This window comes from Bufo bufo, chromosome 4 (genome assembly GCF_905171765.1).
Source record: "Bufo bufo chromosome 4, aBufBuf1.1, whole genome shotgun sequence".
NCBI classification, from domain to species: Eukaryota; Metazoa; Chordata; class Amphibia; order Anura; family Bufonidae; genus Bufo; species Bufo bufo.
In genome coordinates this window covers 581149231-581173511 of record NC_053392.1, presented here as the reverse complement: position 1 = coordinate 581173511, position 24281 = coordinate 581149231, and the positions used below count along the sequence as shown (strand labels likewise).

At 44.1% G+C, this 24281-nt stretch overlaps 1 protein-coding gene across 1 annotated transcript in view; it reads left to right on the top strand.

Annotated features, from left to right (window-relative positions):
• KCNH1 (potassium voltage-gated channel subfamily H member 1) overlaps positions 1 to 24281 on the top strand; it is a 449532-nt gene that overhangs the window by 68412 nt on the left and 356839 nt on the right. Inside the window, exon 7 of the mRNA XM_040430377.1 lies at positions 14093 to 14516. Coding sequence (XP_040286311.1) covers positions 14093 to 14516 — 424 coding nt within the window. The remainder of the gene's footprint in view (positions 1 to 14092; positions 14517 to 24281) is intronic.

The following is a 24281-nucleotide window of genomic DNA, read 5'->3' as shown; positions in this document are numbered from 1 at the left end:
ACCCAAATGAATTTTACCTCCTTTTCTTCTCACTAATAGAGCTTTCATTTGGTGGTATTTCATTGCTGCTGACATTTTTACTTTTTTTGTTATTAATCGAAATTTAACGATTTTTTTTGCAAAAAAATGACATTTTTCACTTTCAGTTGTAAAATTTTGCAAAAAAAACGAGATCCATATAGAAATTTTGCTCTAAATATATTGTTCTACATGTCTTTGATAAAAAAAAAATGTTTGGGTAAAAAAAAAATGGTTTGGGTAAAAGTTATAGCGTTTACAAACTATGGTACAAAAATGTGAATTTCCGCTTTTTGAAGCAGCTCTGACTTTCTGAGCACCTGTCATGTTTCCTGAGGTTCTACAATGCCCAGACAGTACAAACACCCCACAAATGACCCCATTTCGGAAAGTACACACCCTAAGGTATTCCCTGATGGGAATAGTGAGTTCATAGAACTTTTTATTTTTTGTCATAAGTTAGCGGAAAATGCTGATTTTTTTTTTTTTGATTTTTTTTTACAAAGTCTCATATTCCACTAACTTGTGACAAAAAATAAAAACTTCTATGAACTCACTATGCCCATCACGAAATACCTTGGGGTCTCTTCTTTCCAAAATGGGGTCACTTGTGGGGTAGTTATACTGCCCTGGCATTCTAGGGGCCCAAATGTGTGGTAAGGAGTTTGAAATCAAATTCTGTAAAAAATGACCTGTGAAATCCGAAAGGTGCTCTTTGGAATATGGGCCCCTTTGCCCACCTAGGCTGCAAAAAAGTGTCACACATCTGGTATCTCTGTATTCAGGAGAAGTTGAGGAATGTGTTTTGGGGTGTCTTTTTACATATACCCATGCTGGGTGAGATAAATATCTTGGTCAAATGCCAACTTTGTATAAAAAAATGGGAAAAGTTGTTCAGACTTTGTATGAAAAAAAAAAAAAAAAAAAAAAAAATCAGCATTTTCCACTAACTTGTGACAAAAAATAAAAAATTCTAGGAACTCGCCATGCCCCTCACGGAATACCTTGGGGTGTCTTCTTTCCAAAATGGGGTCACTTGTGGGGTAGTTATACTGCCCTGGCATTTTCCAGGGGCCCTAATGTGTGGTAAGTAGGTAAATGACCTGTGAAATCCTAAAGGTGCTCTTTGGAATATGGGCCCCTTTGCCCACCTAGGCTGCAAAAAAGTGTCACACATGTGGTATCGCCGTATTCAGGAGAAGTTGGGGAATGTGTTTTGGGGTGTCATTTTACATATACCCATGCTGGGTGAGAGAAATATCTTGGCAAAAGACAACTTTTCCCATTTTTTTATACAAAGTTGGCATTTGACCAAGATATTTCTCTCACCCAGCATGGGTATATGTAAAATGACACCCCAAAACACATTCCCCAACTTCTCCTGAGTACGGCGATACCAGATGTGTGACACTTTTTTGCAGCCTAGATGCGCAAAGGGGCCCACATTCCTTTTAGGAGGGCATTTTTAGACATTTGGATACCAGACTTCTTCTCACGCTTTGGGGCCCCTAGAATGCCAGGGCAGTATAAATACCCCACATGTGACCCCATTTTGGAAAGAAGACACCCCAAGGTATTCAATGAGGGGCATGGCGAGTTCATAGAATATTTTTTTTTTTGGCACAAGTTAGCGGAAATTGATATTTTTAATTTTTTTCTCACAAAGTCTCCCGTTCCGCTAACTTGGGACAAAAATTTCAATCTTTCATGGACTCAATATGCCCCTCACGGAATACCTGGGGGTGTCTTCTTTCTGAAATGGGGTCACATGTGGGGTATTTATACTGCCCTGGCATTCTAGGGGCCCTAAAGAGTGAGAAGAAATCTGGAATATAAATGTCTAAAAATTTTTACGCATTTGGATTCCGTGAGGGGTATGGTGAGTTCATGTGAGATTTTATTTTTTGACACAAGTTAGTGGAATATGAGACTTTGTAAGAAAAAAAAAAAATAATTCCGCTAACTTGGGCCAAAAAAATGTCTGAATGGAGCCTTACAGAGGGTGATCAATGACAGGGGGGGTGATCAATGACAGGGGGGTGATCAATGACAGGGGGGTGATCAATGACAGGGGGGTGATCAGGGAGTCTATATGGGGTGATCACCACAGTCATTGATCACGCCCGTGTAAGGCTTCATTCAGACGTCCGGATGCGTTTTGCGGATCCGATCCATCTATCAGTGCATCCGTAAAAATCATGCGGACATCTGAATGGAGCTTTACAGGGGGGTAATCAATGACAGGGGTGTAATCAATGACAGGGGGGTGATCAGGGAGTCTATATGGGGTGATAACCACAGTCATTGATCATGCCCCTGTAAGGCTTCATTCAGACGTCTGGATGCGTTTTGCGGATCCGATCCATCTATCAGTGCATCCGTAAAAATCATGCGGACATCTGAATGGAGCTTTACAGGGGGGTGATCAGGGAGTCTATATGGGGTGATCACCACAGTCATTGATCATGCCCCTGTAAGGCTTCATTCAGACGTCCGGATGCGTTTTGCGGATCCGATCCATCTATCAGTGGATCCGTAAAAATCATGCGGACGTCTGAATGGAGCTTTACAGGGGGGTAATCAATGACAGGGGTGTGATCAGGGAGTCTATATGGGGTGATAACCACAGTCATTGATCACGCCCCTGTAAGGCTTCATTCAGACGTCCGGATGCGTTTTGCGGATCCGATCCATCTATCAGTGCATCCGTAAAAATCATGCGGACATCTGAATGGAGCTTTACAGGGGGGTGATTAGGGAGTCTATATGGGGTGATCACCACAGTCAGTGATCACGCCCCTGTAAGGCTTCATTCAGACGCCCGGATGCGTTTTGCGGATCCGATCCATCTATCAGTGCATCCGTAAAAATCATGCGGACATCTGAATGGAGCTTTACAGGGGGGGTGATCAGGGAGTCTATATGGGGTGATCACCACAGTCATTGATCACGCCCCTGTAAGGCTTCATTCAGACGTCCGGATGCGTTTTGCGGATCCGATCCATCTATCAGTGGATCCGTAAAAATCATGCGGACATCTGAATGGAGCTTTACAGGGGGGTAATCAATGACAGGGGGGTGATCAGGGAGTCTATATGGGGTGATAACCACAGTCATTGATCATGCCCCTGTAAGGCTTCATTCAGACGTCCGGATGCGTTTTGCGGATCCGATCCATCTATCAGTGGATCCGTAAAAATCATGCGGACATCTGAATGGAGCTTTACAGGGGTGTGATCAATGACAGGGGGGTGATCAGGGAGTCTATATGGGGTGATCACCACAGTCATTGATCACGCCCCTGTAAGGCTTCATTCAGACGTCCGGATGCGTTTTGCGGATCCGATCCATCTATCAGTGGATCCGTAAAAATCATGCGGACGTCTGAATGGAGCTTTACAGGGGGTTGATCAATGACAGGGGGGTAATCAATGACAGGGGGGTGATCAGGGAGTCTATATGGGGTGATCAGGGGTGATCAGGGGCTAATAAGGGGTTAATAAGTGACGGGGGGGGGGTGTAGTGTAGTGTAGTGGTGCTTGGTGCTACTTTACTGAGCTACCTGTGTCCTCTGGTGGTCGATCCAAACAAAGGGGACCACCAGAGGACCAGGTAGCAGGTATATTAGACGCTGTTATCAAAACAGCCTCTAATATACCTGTTAGGGGTTAAAAAAAACACATCTCCAGCCTGCCAGCGAACGATCGCCGCTGGCAGGCTGGAGATCAACTCTCTTACCTTCCGTTCCTGTGAGCGCGCGCGCCTGTGTGCGCGCGTTCACAGGAAGTCTCGCGTCTCGCGAGATGACGCATATATGCGTGACTGTGTGCAGCGCTGCCACCTCCGGAACGCGATCCTGCGTTAGGCGGTCCGGAGGTGGTTAAAAGGAGTCTGTGAGCAGTTTTGACCATGCTAAACTGTAGACAGCTCTAGGTGGGGGCTAAAGAGAGCAGGACCCTGGGGAAAGTTTACTATCAGGAGTAGTGTGAATATGAACTTTTTATTCTACCAGATTCTGCTCCTGCAAGAGATGGAGCTTCACTGTGAAGTGCCCTCTGCATTGAACTGCTTCACAGCTCCCCTCTCTGCTCTGAGTGGTAGCATCCATCCAGGAGACCACTACAGTTGTCACTCAGAGCAGGAGGAGGGAAGAAGTACAGAGAGTGGAGACCATTTCACAGTGAAGCTCCCCCTCCAGCGTACTTGCAGTAAACAAACTCTAGCAGAATTAAACGTAATATTCACACTACTCCTGATAATAAAAACTCCATTAAAAGTATATTTGTCCTGCTCACCCTGGCTCTTACCTAGCACTGGCTGCAGTTTGGCATGGTCAAGATGCTGACTGACTATACCAGCTTCTTTCTGGTAGAAGAAGAAGAATACAAAATGCGTAGAGACTTTTGTTATAGCTACCTCCATACTGGAGTACAGGCTCAGGATTTTCCTGGTAGGCACATCATCAGGGACAGGTTTTGGGAAGCCCTTTTAAGGGTGAACACTCCATATTAGAAGGCTATTCTGGGCAAGATTAGCCTGGAAAGGGTATTATAGGGTGAGTTTGGATGCCCCCTCCCCGCTAAACCATTTGGAATACTACTCAGAGAGACCCTGTGCCGATCTTGAGGAGCTGGTAAAACCATTCTTTTTCAACCTTCCAAAATGTGGCTGATTTACAGACTCTTTTGGGTGCTGGCCGATGGATGGTACCCACGACTGGCCCACAGGGGTACAGGTAAATCCCCTGGTGGGCCCCTAAACAAGGTGGGCCCCTAGTCCTCTACCCCCTGCACAAGTGGCACATAACACATTAGACTTACAAAAAGGCAGCTTACAGCACCTGAACCAGCCTAAATTCATATAAAAAAAACTAGGTAGATTATTTAAGAAACCAGTGTACCCAGTATATTACTATAGACACAATCAGGTGGCTGAGATGACTTCTAGGCACAAAGGTCGCCACCCAGTATTCTCCTTTCCAGGGACCTGCCTTCTCAAAGTTGCTGCAGGGACCCTCATATTCAATCATCTGATAGCATATTGCTGCTGTGTGAGCAGGTAATATTTGAATGTATCCGTACAGTGGGCCCCCAAAATAAATTTTACTGGTGAGCCCTAGGCACCCCAGTCCGACACTGATGGTACCCATAGAAATCGAGCACTGCCTTTACTGCAATCACCTCTGGCCTGATTGGCCGTATAATCATTTTGTGCACCTTGACCATGATACACAATTGTGTTTTTTTGTGTGTTTTGAATACTGCAATTTGGGATTGGTTCTTTTAAATTACCAATAGAAGTTATGTTTTACTGGTTTATTGCTAGGTGGGGTCACCAGTACTGATAAGTGCTTTTTCATTGTCCCATGTGATTGTGATCTAGGTATATCTACCTATTAACCCTCTCTGGCTTTTTTTTGACTGATGCCAAAGAGCATCATTTTTAGAGTTCATTTTAGAGATAGGTGAATTTTCCAAAATTTTATTTGTGTCCAATTTAGTAGAACCAGGCCGTCAGATTCGACAGTCTGAATAAATGCTGTCTGAATCTAAAGTGCCCCATTTCCCCTGAAAAGCTGTGTATGAACTCTGGGGTCTCCTAGAACTGTATCCAACACCACACCAAGACAGCATTAGAAATGTCAAAGTGACAGTGACATATATAGCTATGGGTAAATGCATGGAAGCCGGGGGTAACAAACAGCGTGTTTAACAACACACTGTTGCACTGCTGGATTCTTTTAAGAAGAACTCCCACCAAAAGTTGTATTCTCTCATCTGCTAGAAAGGTACATGATATAATCTGTGGTGAATGCCATTTTCTTACCAGTGGCTGTATTGGTGAGTTATAACCTTCCTTCTGCTTCTCACCTGTGTCATGTGGCCAGCAATCAGACTCTCCAAATAATACAGCATCTCATGTGTGGACAGGAAGTTAGTTTTTCTATGTATTCCTATGGGAGCCTCACTCTCAGTCTCATAGGAATGAATAGAGAAGTAACTGACATCCTGTCCTGTGTCAGTTGGAGATCAGAGAGTTGGTCACATGACACAGCTGAGGATCAGAAGGGAGGTTATACCTCACAAGTAAAGTCACTGATGAGAAGATTACAGATTACTACAGATTACATTATGTACCTTTCTAGCAGGTCAGAGAATAAACATTTTGCAGTTCAGCTTTAACTTAAAAAATGGTTAAAAAAATAATAATTTGTTTTTGGTAGAAGACTCCTTCTTCTCTGTCTTCTTACCTGTAAAATGGTATCTGCCATTTTGAGCGATTCTTGCAGGATGAATCACAAAATATCAGTAGCAACTGGACTCGTATCTCTGTTTTCTTGAAGACCTTTTGCTAGTCATCCGACTGGATTTTCAATTAGAATGACTTGTAAAAGAAATCTCCAGCATTAAATCCCGGTGACTTGTGCTTCAGTTATGGAGGTAAAATGTTGACTGCATTTACATTACTGAAGTTATTAGGTGTGATTAAACTGCCTCAGGACAGGAGTTAGAACAGCATTGTAAGGCTACTTTCACACTAGCATTTTAGTTTTCTGGTATTGAGATCTGTCATAGGGGCTCAATACCAGAAAAAAACACATCAGTTTTGTCCCCATTCATTGTCAACGGGGACAAAACTGAACAGAACAGAGTGGAGCGCTCCAAAATGCATTCCGTTGCGTTCCCATACCGGAGAGCAAACCGCAACATGTTGTAGTTTGCTTTCCGTCCTGGGATGCGGAGCAAAACGGATCCGGCATGACCCCCAATGCAAGTCAATGGGGACGGATCCGTTTTCTCTGACACAATCTGCCATGATAGAAAACGGATCCAACCTCCATTGACTTTCAATGGAGTTCATGACAGATCCGTCTTGGCAATGTTAAAGATAATACAACCGGATCCGTTCATAACGGATGCAGATGGTTGTATTATCAGTAACGGAAGCGTTTTTGCTGAACCCTGTCGGATCCAGTAAAAACGCTGGTGTGAAAGTAGCCTAAGTGGCAGACAATAGATGTCCCCCCTTTCCACCTCTTGTCAAGCTTGGTTTCTTCATTTTAACATGAATAGCTTCTTTCACACCTCTTTTGAACCTGTTCCCCTTTGTGTCTAAGATGCAAACCTCGCTATCATCAAACGAGTGTCCTTTAGGCTGGGTTCACATCACATTTTCCCATCTGTTTAATGCATACAAAAAATATATACGTTAAATAGATGCCTCTGACTGATGCCATACAAGGGCATCTGTTCACCATAGAGTTATATATGTGCATATATGTTTTTTTTTTTACCAGACTCTGGATACCAAAGCGTGGTGTGCTGCACTTACAATGCTGTTCTAACATCTCTCCCGAAGCAGTTTAATCACATTTAATAGCTTCAGTAATGCAAATGCAGTCACCTCCGTAACTGAAGCACGAGTCCAGAATTTAATGCTGTAGATTTCTTGCATAAACCATTCTTATTGAAAATCCTGTCAGATGACTTGTGAAGTGTCTTTAAGAAAAATAAATATACTAGTCCAGTTGCTCTGACTTATTGATATTCCATGAACTGAATGATTGAGAACCTTCACAGACCTGAATCAGAAAAGTTTTGCCGAAGATTAGAGTTTTTGGAACATTTTAAATGAATTTGATTTGTGTAAAATCGATTCACTCATCTCTGGTCCTCATCAGTTTTTTACAGGATGTTTTTTCTAATAATTATTAGGACTTTTTTTTTTTTTTATAATTGTGCTAAATAGATGAGTTAAAAAATTGCTACCAGTATTTTTTTTTATTACTTTTCATCAGTTGCCATACCTTCCAGCACTCTTGTTTTTTAGGACTGTTCTAAGCAATTGCATTGCAAAATTGTAGTTTTGGAGTACAATGGGGCACAAAATGTACACAAAATGTGGAGGCTGAATAGACCACCAGGAATATTTTATAATTATCCAAAACTACCATAGACCTGTAGGAATATTTTTTAATTAGCCAAAACTACCATAGACCACCAGGAATAACCCCTAAGTAACTTGTCCAAGAAGGTGTGATACAGAACATCTAAAAACTGTGTATAATACGGAGGGGGTCAGGGGAATTTTACTTTCTGTGACATGGTTTGTGTTCCTTAACTATACCACTCGAGGAGAAGGGGAAGCAGTAATGGCATCAGAAGGGGTGATCTTATCCTAAATTCTGGTCAGCAGAATCGCCTGGGCCTAGGGGTGCTAAAGCCCCCCTGTTGTTACTGTCTTGGGAAATTGGCCTGTTTTGCAAAAAAAATCTGCAGATTATAACATAGGCTTACATTTTTTTTATGTTTTCACATGGCCAAAGCTTGTAGGAATCCAAAAAAAAGACCACACAGGTCGAAACGTCGCATGTATTTGATGGAATAAAAGGGATTTAAAGATACAAGAGAGTGCTGCGGTTTTTCTATTTTTTTTGGATACTTGGAGGGACGCTATGGACTGACGTTCAACACCGCGTGCACCACCACATCAAGGCCGGTATATCCCGAGTGCTGCTACACCATCCACTTTACAAAGCTTGTAGGAAGCCATATTGAACAGATACATTGTGCATAGGTATCCTCCTTATCATTCACTGGCATAATAAGTGATATCAGGAATGGCAAGATTTCAATTAAAAGGATTGTCTAATGGGGTAATAATTGTAGGAAAGGCCTCAGAGTGAGTAAAATAAAAAGGAAAAGGAGCCATACACACCTTAATGAGCCTTTCTGGCTGGGGCGGATTGGCCATAGACCTTAAATAGGAAATTTCCCAGTGGGTCAATGCCCAGGGGACCACCTAGGTCCTCCTCACAGCCAGCCAGTGGATGTTTTTGGGGATTTTTTTTGTGCTGCTGGCAGTATTTTGTGATGGACTGTGGTATTTGGCTCTGTTGGAGTGGTATCATGTGCCACAATATGGTATTGCTGGCCCTGCCTTCCATCAATTTGGACTCAACTACAAAACGCAGCCACTTTTAGTGTTTTTTTCCAGGGCCACTTTGAATTCCCAGTCCGCCACTGCCTGCTGGCACTTACCGGGTCAGGTTCTGGTACTTACCGGGTCCCTGTTGGTCTTGGCTTCACATGCAGGAAATGCCTGGAGATGGCTGCAGGTCACCTCTGTGGCCAGCGATTGGCTTCTACAGCATCTCCAAGCTTTTCCAGTACAATATGTTGAGGCAAGACCAGGAACTAGAGACCAGTGGGGACCTGGTAAGCCTATGAACGGGAGCCACAAGGGAATTAGTGAGGTTGTGTATGGCTTCTTAATTTCTTTTATTTTTTGTCCTACAATTTTCTCTCCCCTGGACACCTCTTTACCTTATATCTAACTTTACAAATCCATGTTGTAAATGAACTAGCAAAACCATTAACACATTTATTTAACCAATCACTGGCAACAGGAGTCGTCCCAGAAGATTGGAAATTGGCAAATGTTGTACCCATTCACAAGAAAGGTAGTAGGGAGGAATCGGGCAACTATAGGCCAGTAAGCCTGACATCAATAGTGGGGAAATTAATGGAAACCATACTTAAGGAGAGGATTGTGGAACATCTAAAATCCCATGGATTGAAAGATGAAAAACAGCATGGGTTTACTTCAGGGAGATGATGTCAAACTAATCTTATTGATTTTTTTGATTGGGTAACTAAAATAATAGATGGCGGAGGTGCAGTAGACATCGCTTATCTGGACTTTAGTAAGACTTTTTATACTGTCACACATAGAAGGCTTATCAATAAATTGCAGTCTTTGTGCGTGGACTTCCATATTGTTGAATGGATTAGGCAGTGGCTGAGGGACAGGCAACAGAGGGTTGTAGTCAATGGAGTATATTCAGACCATGGTCTTGTTACCAGTGCGGTACCTCAGGGATCTGTTCTGGGACCCATATTGTTTAATATCTTTATTAAATTGCAGAAGGCCTCGATGGTAAGGTGTGTCTTTTTGCTGATGACACAAAGATTTGTAACAGGGTTGATGTTCCTGGAGGGATACACCAAATGGAAAAGGATTTAGGAAAACTAGAGGAATTGTCAAAAATCTGGCAACTAAAATTTTATGTTGATAAGTGCAAGATAATGCACCTGGGGCGTAAAAACCCAAGAGCAGAATATAAAATCTGTGATACAGTCCTAACCTCAGTATCTGAGGAAAGGGATTTAGGGGTCATTATTTCAGAAGACTTAAAGGTAGGCAGACAATGTCATAGAGCAGCAGGAAATGCTAGCAGAATGCTTGGGTGTATAGGGAGAGGCATTACCAGTAGAAAGAGGGAGGTGCTCATGCCGCTCTACAGAGCACTAGTGAGACCTCATTTGGAGTATTGTGCTCAGTACTGGAGACCATATCTCCAGAAGGATATAGATACTCTAGAGAGAGTTCAGAGAAGAGCTACTAAACTAGTACATGGATTGCAGGATAAAACTTACCAGGAAAGATTAAAGGACCTTAACATGTATAGCTTGGAAGAAAGACGAGACAGAGGGGATATGATAGAAACTTTTAAATACATAAAGGGAATCAACAAGGTAAAAGAGGAGAGAATATTTAAAAGAAGAAAAACTGCTACAAGAGGACATAGTTTTAAATTAGAGGGGCAAAGGTTTAAAAGTAATATCAGGAAGTATTACTTTACTGAGAGAGTAGTGGATGCATGGAATAGCCTTCCTGCAGAAGTGGTAGCTGCAAATACAGTGAAGGGGTTTAAGCATGCATGGGATAGGCATAAGGCCATCCTTCATATAAGATAGGGCCAGGGGCTATCCATAGTATTCAGTATATTGGGCAGACTAGATGGGCCAAATGGTTCTTATCTGCCGACACATTCTATGTTTATATGTTTCTATGAAGCAGCAATACATTTTAGAATCTAGAGGAAGGAATGGTCTACAACCCATGGCTCCCCAGCTGTCTAAAAACTACAACCCCCAGCATACGGCTACTGCTGTCAGAGTATGCTAGGAATTTTCAATGGCAGGAGAGCTACAGGTTGAAGACCATTGCAATAACACAACATGCGCTGTACATAGTGTCACCAATGAGCATACATACACTATATGGCAGAAATTATGGAGACACCCCTGGCTATCAGATCTATATGACCCTGCTGTACATCTCATTCCAAACATGGAGTTGTCTGTGGGAGTTTGTGTCCATTTGGTTAGGAGAGTATTTGTAAGGTCATGGAACTGATATTGAGTAAGAAGGTTTGGAGCGTTCCAATTCATTCCAAAGGTAAGGTTGAGATTCTGTGCAGCCACTCCAGTTCCTCCACACCCAACCCATCAAACCGTGTCTTTATGGACCTGACTTTCTGCACATGGACACAGCCATATAAGAACGGGAAATGACCTTCCCAAAATTGTTATCACAATTTGGAAGCAACACTTTCCTAAAATATATGATTAAAATTAAAATGAGCCTCGAAATAAGGGGCCAAACCATGGAAAACTGTCCGTAATATTGTCCCTCTTCCACCAAATTTTACAGAAGACATTATACATTTTGGTAAGCAGAGGTCTCCAGGCATCCACCATACTCAGAATTATCCATTAGACTGTTAGATAGAGAAGGATGATTCATCACTCCAGAGAACATGCTTCCACTGCTCCAGAGTCCAGTGATGACATGCTTTACACCACACCAGCCAACACTTGGCATTGTGCACGGTAACTTTACGCTCATGCAGCTGCTTGACCATACAAACACACAGGCAGCTGAAAACGTTTTATACGGCTCGCACTTTAGCATTCGGCGCGCCAGATCTTCATTTGGCAATATACTGTATAGTGCATAAGTGATAAATCTGCAGCATTGAGAGCCGTCTGCAGCACCCCTGGGAGATTCCAGCATTGGCAGCGAAAAATACAAGCGGCTGGTTCCATGAAATGTAGGTTATGTGTGTAGGAGATTTATTCTTCTAGCCAAGTGCGACTGAGATGTTTGTAACGAAAGGGATGGCCACATTCCCAGGGATTTTGGAGAACATAAAGTGTCACATTACAACACGCACAAGTCTCTCCTTGAAGCTTGATGTCGGTTTTGGCACTGCTAGTGCAGCAAGCCCAGGAGAGGGGATAGGAGTGATAGTAGCAAGAATGGTGGTTATAGTTGTTACTCACTCTGATGCTCTCCTGAGCCATATAGTAATGCCTCATTCACACGTCAGTGTTTGGTCAGTGATTTCCATCAGTGATCTTGAGCCAAAACTAGGTGCGGTTCTAAACACAGAAGAGGTGCAGATCTTTCCCTTGTATTATAGGTCTGTGGAGGCTCCAATCATGGTTTTGGCTCACAATCACTGATGGAAATCACTGACCAAACACTGACTGTGTGAATGAGGCTTAGGGGTCATGCACACAAACGTATTTTCTTTCCGTGTCTGTTCCGTTTTTTTGGGGACCGTATACGGAACCATTCATCTCAATGGGTCCGCAAAAAAACTGAAGGTAGTCAGTGTGCATTCTGTTTCCATATGTCCGTTCCGCAAAAAAATAGATCATGTCCTATTATTGTCTGCATTACAGACAAGGATAGGACTGTTCTCTTAGGGGCCAGCTGTTCCGTTCCGCAAAATACGGAATTCACAGGGACGTCATCCGTATTTTTTGCTGATCTGTTTTATGCAGACCGCAAAATACATGCGATCGTGTGAACAAGCCCTTAAGAGGAAGGGTGCACCCTTCTTCCCTTCAGGACACACCCTGGTTCTAGGGTTCTCCTGCCTGATGGTGGTAGAGGGTGCCATTGATTGTGATGAATTATAAGGTGCAAGGCAAGTTCCCTTGGCAGCCAATGGTGGTATGGTTGTGCAGTGGGACCGTGCAGGCAATAATGACACCAGGTTAACAGCAGAATCAAGTTCAGGTATATTAGTCACAGTTCTCAGCATGCATGGACTCGCAGTTCTTACACAATGTGCAGTTTCCAAAGTTCTTACAGGTTATACAGCAGTAGTAATAGTTAACTTCCCAAGATGTTTCTTTAAAGTGAATTTTCCTCACATTGCACCTTTTATCCTTTTCTATCCTTATGCTTTCAGAAATAGGATGCAACACTTCTCACCTTATACTATGACATGCAAACATTGGGCAGCAACCTGTATATGACAGACTAAGTTCTGCTCCTTATTGCAGGTTACTGTACTCACAATAAATGGTTCTACAATGTCCTCAGCAGGATCTAGATCTTTAGCAACTTCCACAGTGTGCTTGTAAAGTATGTCCCAGCACCAGAACACACAAATGTCCTGAACAAGTCCATTGTGGAATCTATAAGCTTCCTTTTAGACAAATTTTCTCCACAGAGCTTCTGCATGCGCCTCCTCTTCACACTGATATGCTCCAAAAATATATTTGTCCTCTTTTTTCCACTTTTTTAAACTTTCTTTCTGGCTGGTTCACTATCCAGGGATGTGTCTTCACTCCTTCCACACACTACTCTTGTATCTAGTTTTTCCTCCACATAAGCGTTGCATGGCCCCACTGTGGGCCCCCACCTAGCAGCTGGTTTCTATGACCTGTTACACAGGAAAATGCATAACCACAATAAAGCACCTTTGGAACTCCTTTAGCAGTGTAGCACTGTAGCATTGAATAACTCAGTTGCTACAATACATTTTTAATTATGTGAAATTACAAAACTATTTAGATACAATTGCTATTTAAAAAAATGTAGAATGTTTTTCGTGGGACAACCCCTTTAATACAGAGGAGGTTGAGGCAAAATATGGAGAAATCCATCTTCCATAAAAATCCGTAGTTTATTTATGCAAAAAGTTAAAAAGCCACACACAGACAACAGCATCTACGCGTTTCGGGTCATTGCATACAGACCCTTACTCATGGCAAAGAGGAGATTGAGGGTCCTTCCAGATATCAAGCCATGTGTGATATGAGACGCTAGGGACAGTACCTGAAATCAGGAATGGTGGCTTATCTTTCAGGACCCTAGGGTGGCTGGTTGACAGTACCATGGCAGCCATACTGCTTGCCCCCCAGCTGTAATTCAGAAACAGCTTCACCTTGCCCCCTCTGTTAATAATATATGTATTTTATTCTTCCAGGGTATCAGCAGCCTTTTCAGTTCTTTAAAAGTGGTGCGGCTTTTACGTCTGGGACGTGTGGCGAGGAAACTGGACCATTACATTGAATACGGAGCAGCCGTCCTGGTCTTGTTGGTGTGCGTCTTTGGCCTGGCAGCTCACTGGTTGGCCTGCATCTGGTACAGCATTGGAGATTACGAAGTCATCAATGGAGAGACCATTAGGAATGAAAGCTGGCTCTTTCAGTTGGGAATGACCATTGGATCTCCTTATCGCTACAACTTATCTGGATCTGGAAAATGGGAAGGTGGACCCAGCAAGGATTCTGTCTACATCTCCTCCCTGTATTTCACTATGACCAGCCTCACTAGTGTGGGATTTGGAAATATTGCACCTACTACAGATGGAGAGAAGATCTTCGCTGTGGCCATGATGATGATTGGATGTAAGTACGCCATCTTTGTCATTGGTAGTATGTAAGGCACCTCGGCCGTGTCCAAAGAGTGCGGGCTAGGGGAGCGCCTGTAATATATTGTCACGCCTATTCAAAGAGAAATACACGTAGCAGAGCTGAGTTTGTCATTCGGATTGCCTGGTGATGATTCCCTGATAAATGTTTGTGAATATGAAGAAATATGCTTATGTAGGCTCCTCTAGTCTTAAAGGGATTGTGAGCAGAAGATATCTGTCAGCAAAACATTGCTTACTGAAAAACCTGAGAGCACAGCTATCAATCACACTACAGTTCGTCCAACATTCAGCTGCTCCGGACTGTAAACAGTAGGGGCAAAAATGGACTTCTTTAGACCAGTATCACACAAGCTCCAAAAATTCACAACTATTATGGCCAAGCCCGACCGCTGGTCTATGCTGATAGTATCATAGAGATCTATGAGATGATGAGATCCAGGGTCGGGCCGGTACACTCGGCTGTAATGATGACACAAACATACTCAGATTGTGTAAAACTAGTCTAAAAGAGCATCTACACCTAAAATAAAAACATTATCAGGCTAGGACTACACAGTGACTTGACAGGGCATCATAGTAGATAATAAATAAGATTCACAGCAGCATGTCCGGTGTGACTGTTTAATGGGAGCCAAGAGTGCACACACAAAGAGTATGACGTTTCGGCTACGCAGTAGCCTTTATCAAGTAATGTGTTGGTCCCATGTTCATACGTGACCGCATTGCTGAAAAGAATTAAGTTTTAATATATGATATATGCAAATGAGCCTCTAGGAGCAAAGGCGGCGTTACCATTACACCTAGAGGCTCTGCTCTCTCTGCAAATGCTGCGTCCTCAGGTGTGCACACTGCCTGGTCCTGTCAATCAAAGTGCAGAGGACACGGCAGTTGCAGAGAGAGCTGAGCCTCTAGGTTTAAGGGTAACGTACACTGCCCGTCCAAAAAAAAAGTCGCCACCAAAAATATTTCGTTGGACCGCCTTTAGCTTTGATTACGGCATGCATTGTTTTGATAAGCTTCTGCAATGTCACAAGATTTATTTCCATCCAGTGTTGCATTAATTTTTCACCAAGATCTTGCATTGATGATGGTAAAGTCTGACCGCTGCGCAAAGCCTTCTCCAGCACATCCCAAAGATTCTCAATAGGGTTACGGTCTGGACTCTGTGGTGGCCAATCCATGTGTGAAAATGATGTCTCATGCTCCCTGAACCACTCTTTCACAATTTGAGCCCGATGAATCCTGGCATTGTCATATTGGAATATGCCCGTGCCATCAGGGAAGAAAAAATCCATTGATGGAATAACCTGGTCATTCAGTATGTTCAGGTAGTCAGCTGACCTCATTCTTGGAGCACCTACTGTTACTGAACCTAGACCTGACCAACTGCAGCAACCCCAGATCATAGCACTGCCCCCACAGGCTGGTACAGTAGGCACTAGGCATGATGGGTGCATCACTTCATCTGCCTCTCTTCTTACCCTTCTGGTTTGCCTCACTGATTAGTGGTTTTCTTACGGCTACACAGCTGTTCAGTCCCAATCCCTTGAGTTCCCTTCGCATTGTGCGTGTGGAAATGCTCTTACTTTCACTATTAAACATAGCCCTGAGTTCTAGTGTTGTTTTTCTTCGATTTGATTTCACCAAACGTTTAAGTGATCGCCGATCACGATCATTCAGGATTTTTTTCCCGCCACATTTCTTCCTCGAATACGATGGGCCCCCACTATCCTTCCAGTTTTTAATAATGCGTTAGACAGTTCTTAACCCAATTTTAGTAGTTTATGCAATAACCTTAGATGTTTTCTCTGCTTGATGCTGCCAATGAATTGACCCTTCTCAAACAGACTAACATCTTTTCCACGACCACAAGATGTGTCTTTTGACATGGTTGTTTAAGAAATGAGAAGCAACTTATTGCACCAGTTAGGGTTAAATAACTTGTTACCAGCTGAAAGATAATCGCCCATGCAGTAATTATCCAACAGGAGGCTCATAACTATTTGCTTAGTTAAATCCAGGTGGTGACCTCTTTTTTGGACAGGCAGTGTATATAAAACATTATTTTTCTCAGCAATGCGGGCACATATGAACATGGGACCAACATAGATGCCTTCAGCTGCCAAGCGCACATGTAACAGGTCAGCCAGTGTCATAGGTATGCAATGGCCAGGATACAGGTATTTAAAGTTCTGTATTTGTCGTGACGCCAATTGCAGCGTGCGCAGGGTACTACCCCAGGGCCCTTCCAAGGTGTTATAACGCACGTCCCAGATTAGGAATGCCAGAGTGGTGTAATGGCCTATAATGTCTCTATAGGGTGGTGATAATTGTGTCAACGGTGTCTCCTACCTGGGTACTGCTGGACTCCTGGCTCACTTGCAATAAATTTTAGTGTAGTGATAGTAGGAGTAATAGAGGAATTTTGCAGCAGAAATGATGTCCAGACCTTTAGATGAAGTTCAAACTTTACTGAATATAACTTGTATCCAAGCAGTATACAGCTTTGGTCTCTGGTCTCAGCAGGTTTTAGCAATGATTAGCAGGAAATGAATGCTTCTGCTTTAAATTTGGAGCTTGCAGGATATGTCATCTGCTTGGTAGCTCTGTAATTGTGACAGGACTAGCTGAGGAGGAATGGCTTCTTCTAGGTCTCTGGACTTAACTCACAGATAGATTCTCAGGGAATGCTTTCTTCCTGGAACTCTGGAGGTTGTCTGTAGTTTTCTGCTTCTTCTCATCCAGCTGAGGCTGAAGGTACTCACGCTGGGAATATGATCAAGTCTCAGCCGAGACAAGATCCTTGATGTCTTCCCTATGCAGGGGAACTCCTCACACACACACCCTACCCCTAGCAGGGGGTGGGCTAAACTAACTCTAACTTCCTTCTCCACCCATGCTGCAGGATGTGGGAACAGCCCACTTCGCTCACAGAGGGAGAGCTAAGCTGGAATAATCCATTCCAGCCTAGATACACTAAACTGGGACTTGTACCTTGCCAATGGAGTTTCTGCCACCTGCTGGTGAACCTGGAAAATTACAGGAACAATTGTGTTTAACATGGTTTTACATGCACATTTGTGAAGACATAATATAAATTACATCAGATGACAATATAAAGGCTCTTAGAAGATAGTAGCGGGGTAGAGGCGTGTAGTAACACAACTCTGGGATGTTACAGGTACAAAACTGCTGACAGATGCCCATTAAAGTAATTATAGTGAATGTGGATGTGCAGAAATCCAGCAAGTAAAAGAACTCCTGCCCCAGCGATCCCCTGTACTGTAGTGTGTCTGCGCCACTTGCATAATCAAACGCACAGGTACAAACCTTTGGGTTAGTCTATGTGGCGTGATTACGTCTCCACTGCCTGGCCCTTTCAGTCAAAGTGGCGGGGGCATGGACTAGAAGTAAGCGAGCAGAGCCTCTGGGTGCGATGCGGTGCAACGGCACCACTCTTGTTGCCCCAAGGGATTAATTAGCATATTATAAAAATGCTGATTTCTCCACATTGCAGCCAACAACATTTGATGCAGCTGAGAAGCGCACATGTCCGACGTCAGCTGGTTTAATTGAGAGGTATGTGGTGACAGCAGGGGTGCACCTAGCCTTCCTGCCACCTGAGGCAAAAACTGAAACAATGCCCCCCTCCCCAATGCCAATTTCTTAACTTAACCCCTTCCCTTCAGCTCATGGCCCTTCGGCTGCCCCCCTCCGGCCCTTACCTGGTGCTGCCTGAGGCGATTGCCTCACCTGGCCTCATTGGTGGTGCAGCCCTGGGTGACAGTTACTGTGTGCACGGGTTTGTTCTCATCAGAGACAACCCCTTTTAGATTTAAAGGGATTGGCTACCATATATTATTGTGCTGGGAACAGGGCCTGATGGTGTAAAATACCTAATTTATGTTTGCTAGCAGGTCCTTTTACCTGACCTGGTGACATGAAATTTAGTTATGTTTTTTTTATATTTTATTTTAGGGGAAGTGTATGCTGATGTATATTGTGTAGAAAACTATGCTACACCTGGGGCAAAAATTCTGTTTCACAGATTGGCTTGTTACCCCTCCCCCGACACCTGGGGCAAATATCTTTCTAGCTGCACCCCTAGTGGAAACTGCATGAAATTACTTGCCCCTGATAAGATAAAATGCTGCTTTTGTCCAGTGAGGGGCCAGACAACCATGGTGTGGTGAGCTCCTCAGTGTTGGCGATCACTTATCAACCACCGAGAGGAGAAGAAAAGATGAAACGGGCAGAAAATAGAAGTAATTATCACCTCTTTACATTTCGTCCGGTTATTAGCTTCACCGGCCCTTTGATGTATTTTATCTGTAATCATCCATAGTTAACGCGGTTCTTTTGATTTCGCTTTCTTTAATGCTTCATTTTTGGTGACTGCTTTTAAACTTTATAATAATGCTATTATATTAAGGAGAGGCGGATGTCGGCGAAGTGATCAGAGGCCATCGCTGCAGAATAGTTTGTGTCCGCTTTGACATTTCCTATGATAGTAATATTCTAAGGGCTCGTTAACACGAACGTATTTTGCGTTCTGTATAAGGGCCGTTTTCTGCGTTCCGCATGCAGTCCGTATACTGAGCAATTCATTTCAATGGGTCCGCAAAAGATGCGGACAGCACTCAGTGTGCTGTCCGCATCCATTTCTCTGTTCCGTGGCCCCGCAAAAATTATGAGTCCTGTCCTATTCTTGTCCGTTTTGCGGACAAGAATAGGCATTTCTATAATGGGCCTCCTGTTCCGTTCCACAAATTGCGGAAGGCACACGGGCGGCCTCCGTTCCTTGCTGATCCACAATTTTCGGACCGCAAAAAACAGTACGGTCGTGTGAACAAGCCCTAAAACTGATGACACGCAAAGGCAAAAATGCAAAACTACTAACGATGGTGGCAACATTAGGCTTTACGTGCAGAAAAAACTTACCGTATGTATTTTGCAGTCCGCAAAAAATGGATCAGCAAAAAATACGGATGACATCCGTGTGCATTTCGTATTTTACGGAACAGAACAGCTGGCCCCTAATAGAACAGTCCTATGCTTGTCCGTAATGCGGACAGTGATAGGACATGTTCTATTGTTTTGCGGAACGGAAATACGGAAACAGAATGCATACGGAGTAGCTTCCGTTTTTTTTTTTGCAGACCCATTAAAATGAATGGTTCCGCATACAGTCTGCAAAAAAAAAGGAACGGACACGTAAAGAAAATACGTTCGTGTGCATGAGCCCTAATACAGTACCAGCAAAAGTGAATGACAAATCTCATGTACATTTGAAATTGACCTGCCGTGCGGATTTAGAAATCTGCAGCATGTCAATTGTTTGCGCGATTCGGCAACTTCTGTAGAGGGGTTTTCCCCATAGACTTCAATGAGTTTGTTAACATAAACAGAACTGTAGATCAACTGAAAAGACCAAGGCGAAAAGGGGAAAAAATATATATTTAAAAACGGCATGAAGAAACGGAAAACACTCTGACGCTTTTGATTATTTTTTTTTTAAGCAGGCCATTAACAAAAAAGGAATGCCTATAAGACAAAATGGCATCGCTGGAGCAAGTTGCAGTTTAAAAAAAAACACCATTGATCCAAAAAACACAACTCCATTGGTGGCGTATGTGCCTAAATAATTTGCGGAAAAAGGGTAACCCTCCTAAAAAAAAGACTGGCCCAGATCTACTAATGAATTAGTCTAAAATTTGGGCCAACTTGGTGCAACTAGGGTTTCTACATTTATTTTTTTATTTTCAAAAACAGGGTGGAGCTTAACACAAAGGCCTCTTTCACACGGGCGTTGCGGGGAAATGTGCGGGTGCGTTACGGAAACACCCGCGATTTTTCCGCGCGAGTGCAAAACATTGTAATGCGTTTTGCACTCGCGTGAGAAAAATTGCGCATGTTTGGTACCCAAACCCGAACTTCTTCACAGAAGTTCGGACTTGGGATCGGTGTTCTGTAGATTGTATTATTTTCCCTTATAACATGGTTATAAGGGAAAATAATAGCATTCTGAATACAGAATGCTTAGTAAAACAGCGCTGGAGGGGTTAAAAAAATATAAAAAAGAATTTAACTCACCTTAGTCCACTTGATCGCGATGCCGGCATCTCCTTCTGTCTCCTTTGCTGAACAGGACCTGTGGTGAGCGTCCATTACAGGTCAAGGACCTTTGATGACGTCACTCCGGTCATCACATGATCCATCACCATGGTAAAAGATCATGTGACGTACCATGTGATGACCGGAGTGCTGTCATCAAAGGTCCTGTTCCTGTATTTAATGCTCACCACAGGTCCTATTCAACAAATGAGACAGAAGGAGATGCCGGCTACGCGATCAAGTGGACTAAGGTGAGTTAAATTATTATTTATTTATTTTTAACCCCTCCAGCGCTGTTTTACTATGCATTCTGTATTCAGAATGCTATTATTTTCCCTTATAACCACGTTATAAGGGAAAATAATAATGATCGGGTCTCCATCCCGATCGTCTCCTAGCAACCGTGCGTGAAAATCGCACCGCATCCGCACTTGCTTGCGGATGCTTGCGATTTTCACGTAACCCCATTCACTTCTATGGGGCCTGCGTTGCGTAAAAAACGCAGAATATACAGCATGCTGCGATTTTCACGCAACGCATAAGTGATGCGCGAAAATCACCGCTCATGTGAACAGCCCCATAGAAATGAATGGGTCGGTATTCAGTGCGAGTGCAATGCGTTCACCTACCGCATCGCATCCGCGCGGAATACTCACCCGTGTGAAATGGGCCAAAGGGGTATAGCTTTGTGGGAAAGGGCTTGGCCTAAGATGCTCCGTTTTGAACCAGAATTCCACCACAATTTTGGAGTAAAATTCTGTCTCAAAGTAAGCCGACCAATAGTCATTATAGAATCAGATAAAAGTGTCCGTCCCTCCACCAGATGTATCATGCAGCCTGAGCCTCTGGAGCAGGTCTAGGCAGCGAGTCTGAGCTTACGCCATCTTTAGCATTAGTAAATCCGCAGCAGTGCGTGTTAAACCACCCTAAGGGCTCACGCACACTACAGAGACAGTGACTTACTCGGATGGAAGAATTCTCCTCCGGCTAGCCTTACCAAACCCCTTTTCCTACCAATAACCAGACAGAAACCTTCTTGCTTTGGCAAAATGACCATTACGGCCAACTTTATTATACACACACAATAATAATAATAACAATAATACCAACAAGCATTTTAACACATCCTTCAACCTTATGAGCCACTGTACCGTAACAAGGATCCTGGAGGGCAACCCAACAAGCGGTATCTTCCTTAAACATCTCTCCTTGTACTTCAAGGTTACCCTTGGCCGCACTCACCGACCCAAGGGCACCAAATCCTTGAAGTATCCATGTATCTCCTCCTGTAGGCCTTTCAGCCCAAACAGGAGCCCCATCCTCGGCAATCACCATCCACATGAGATACAGGCTCCAACATGTCCTGCATCTCTTAAAACCATTGTATTGCTCCCCCAGGATCCCATATCAATCAGCCACCATCACACCTCCATTAATTATACCCTTCTCTACCCAAACAAGGGCGGGAGGGCGGGAAACACTCTAGCTTACACTGGCAACTGCCTCACTAGCTCCACCCATAACCTATATACAGCCCGGGAAATTGCTACTCCTCCCCGTTCACCTGAACCTAACCCCCAACACACTTCCAACCATTAACCCTCTCCTAGCCTGCGGTCTTCCCCCCAAGTCAAGACGCACTCCACTATGTCTGCGCCTCGCTCCGTTGCTATTCTGACTTACTCGGATGGAAGAATTCTCCTCCGGCTAGCCTTACCAAACCCCTTTTCCTACCAATAACCAGACAGAAACCTTCTTGCTTTGGCAAAATGACCATTACGGCCAACTTTATTATACACACACAATAATAATAATAACAATAATACCAACAAGCATTTTAACACATCCTTCAACCTTATGAGCCACTGTACCGTAACAAGGATCCTGGAGGGCAACCCAACAAGCGGTATCTTCCTTAAACATCTCTCCTTGTACTTCAAGGTTACCCTTGGCCGCACTCACCGACCCAAGGGCACCAAATCCTTGAAGTATCCATGTATCTCCTCCTGTAGGCCTTTCAGCCCAAACAGGAGCCCCATCCTCGGCAATCACCATCCACATGAGATACAGGCTCCAACATGTCCTGCATCTCTTAAAACCATTGTATTGCTCCCCCAGGATCCCATATCAATCAGCCACAAGAAGACCACCGGTGACACCTCACCTGTGGGCGTCACGCCACACCCTCAGGGCCGTTTCCAGACCCTCCTGAATACCTAACGCCCACATATCAATCCCGATATCATTAAGATGCACACCATCGGATCTCAAGAATTGAGGCGATGCAGCCTCCAATTCCCGATGTCGAACCACCAGACCACCCTGTCTGCGAACAAAGCGTCCCACCTCCTTATTCAACTTGGCCCGCGCTTTATTGAGCCGCTCAACCGACCTGGCAAACCGCCAACTACTCCTCGCCACCACCTCTGACCACACCACCAGCAACTCCGGAAAATCTGACATCAAACGCAAAACGTCTAACTTAATATCCCGTATCACATCACGGGACCGCCGAACCCCCAAATCATTACCACCCGCATGAAGCACTAAGATATCAGGCGGGCGATCTAACAGTACATTGGTATGGATTTCGGGCAAAACACGCCCCCAGAGGAGCCCCCTCAAACCAATCCACCTGACCAGCAAATCCTCCATCGGAAAACCCAATTGACGACCGTTCCGCCGCACATCCGCTCGCAAGGCCCCCCAGTAGACGTACGAATGCCCGAAAATCCATGCCAAGCAAGGCGCCGCCCCTGCAAAAAACGAACATAGTCAAAAAAAACAGCACTGCAAAAAACAAATTTAATAAAGAACAGACACAAACCCAACTCCTCCTTGTAACACTATAACAGATGAGGCCTGACATATGATCGAAAACAATCGGACTCCCAACGCCCGATTCGCTTTATAACCTTCTCCCCTAGGCCCCACCTGGAAGCCTCAGTCGCGGCCCCAATCCTGAATGAGTGAGATGCAAAGTCCTTTGCAGGAAGACCCGCGGCAGCCAAACATTTTCTGAAAACAGCCACAAATTGGAAACGCGACAACCGCGAACCATCCCTATGAACCAGCAACGCACCCGGACCGCCAGGACGCAGCTCCAAAAATTCCTTCACACAATGCACTGGACAAAAAACTGACCCCAATAGCGGCCTAAGCCACAAAACCACACCCTTACCATCCTGATCAGTCTTAGACTTGCGGAGCGTACATCTCAAAGCCCCCTCTACAATCCAAACATCCTCCCACAACAAACCACCATCACCCATGCGACTAGCTGCAACCAATTCCGATATACGAAAAGCCCCGAAAAAAGCTAACGCAAAAGCCGCCCTAAACAGACATACTTCATATGCCGACACACAAACAGACTCAGCCACCTTCCATAGCATCTGCAACACATCAAATGAAACCGGCCTACGACTATCCTTCCGTAACGCACTACGACGGTAACCCTTTAAAGCTTGCCGCACCATAAAACATTTAGACACGTCAGCCAGTCCCCGCAGGCGCAACCAGAAGGCAACAGCCGCTACCCTCTTAGATGCAACCGAGAATGACAAACCCGCAGCATAAGACTGACCCACCCAAAAAACCAATAACGTCTGAAAATCCTCTAATG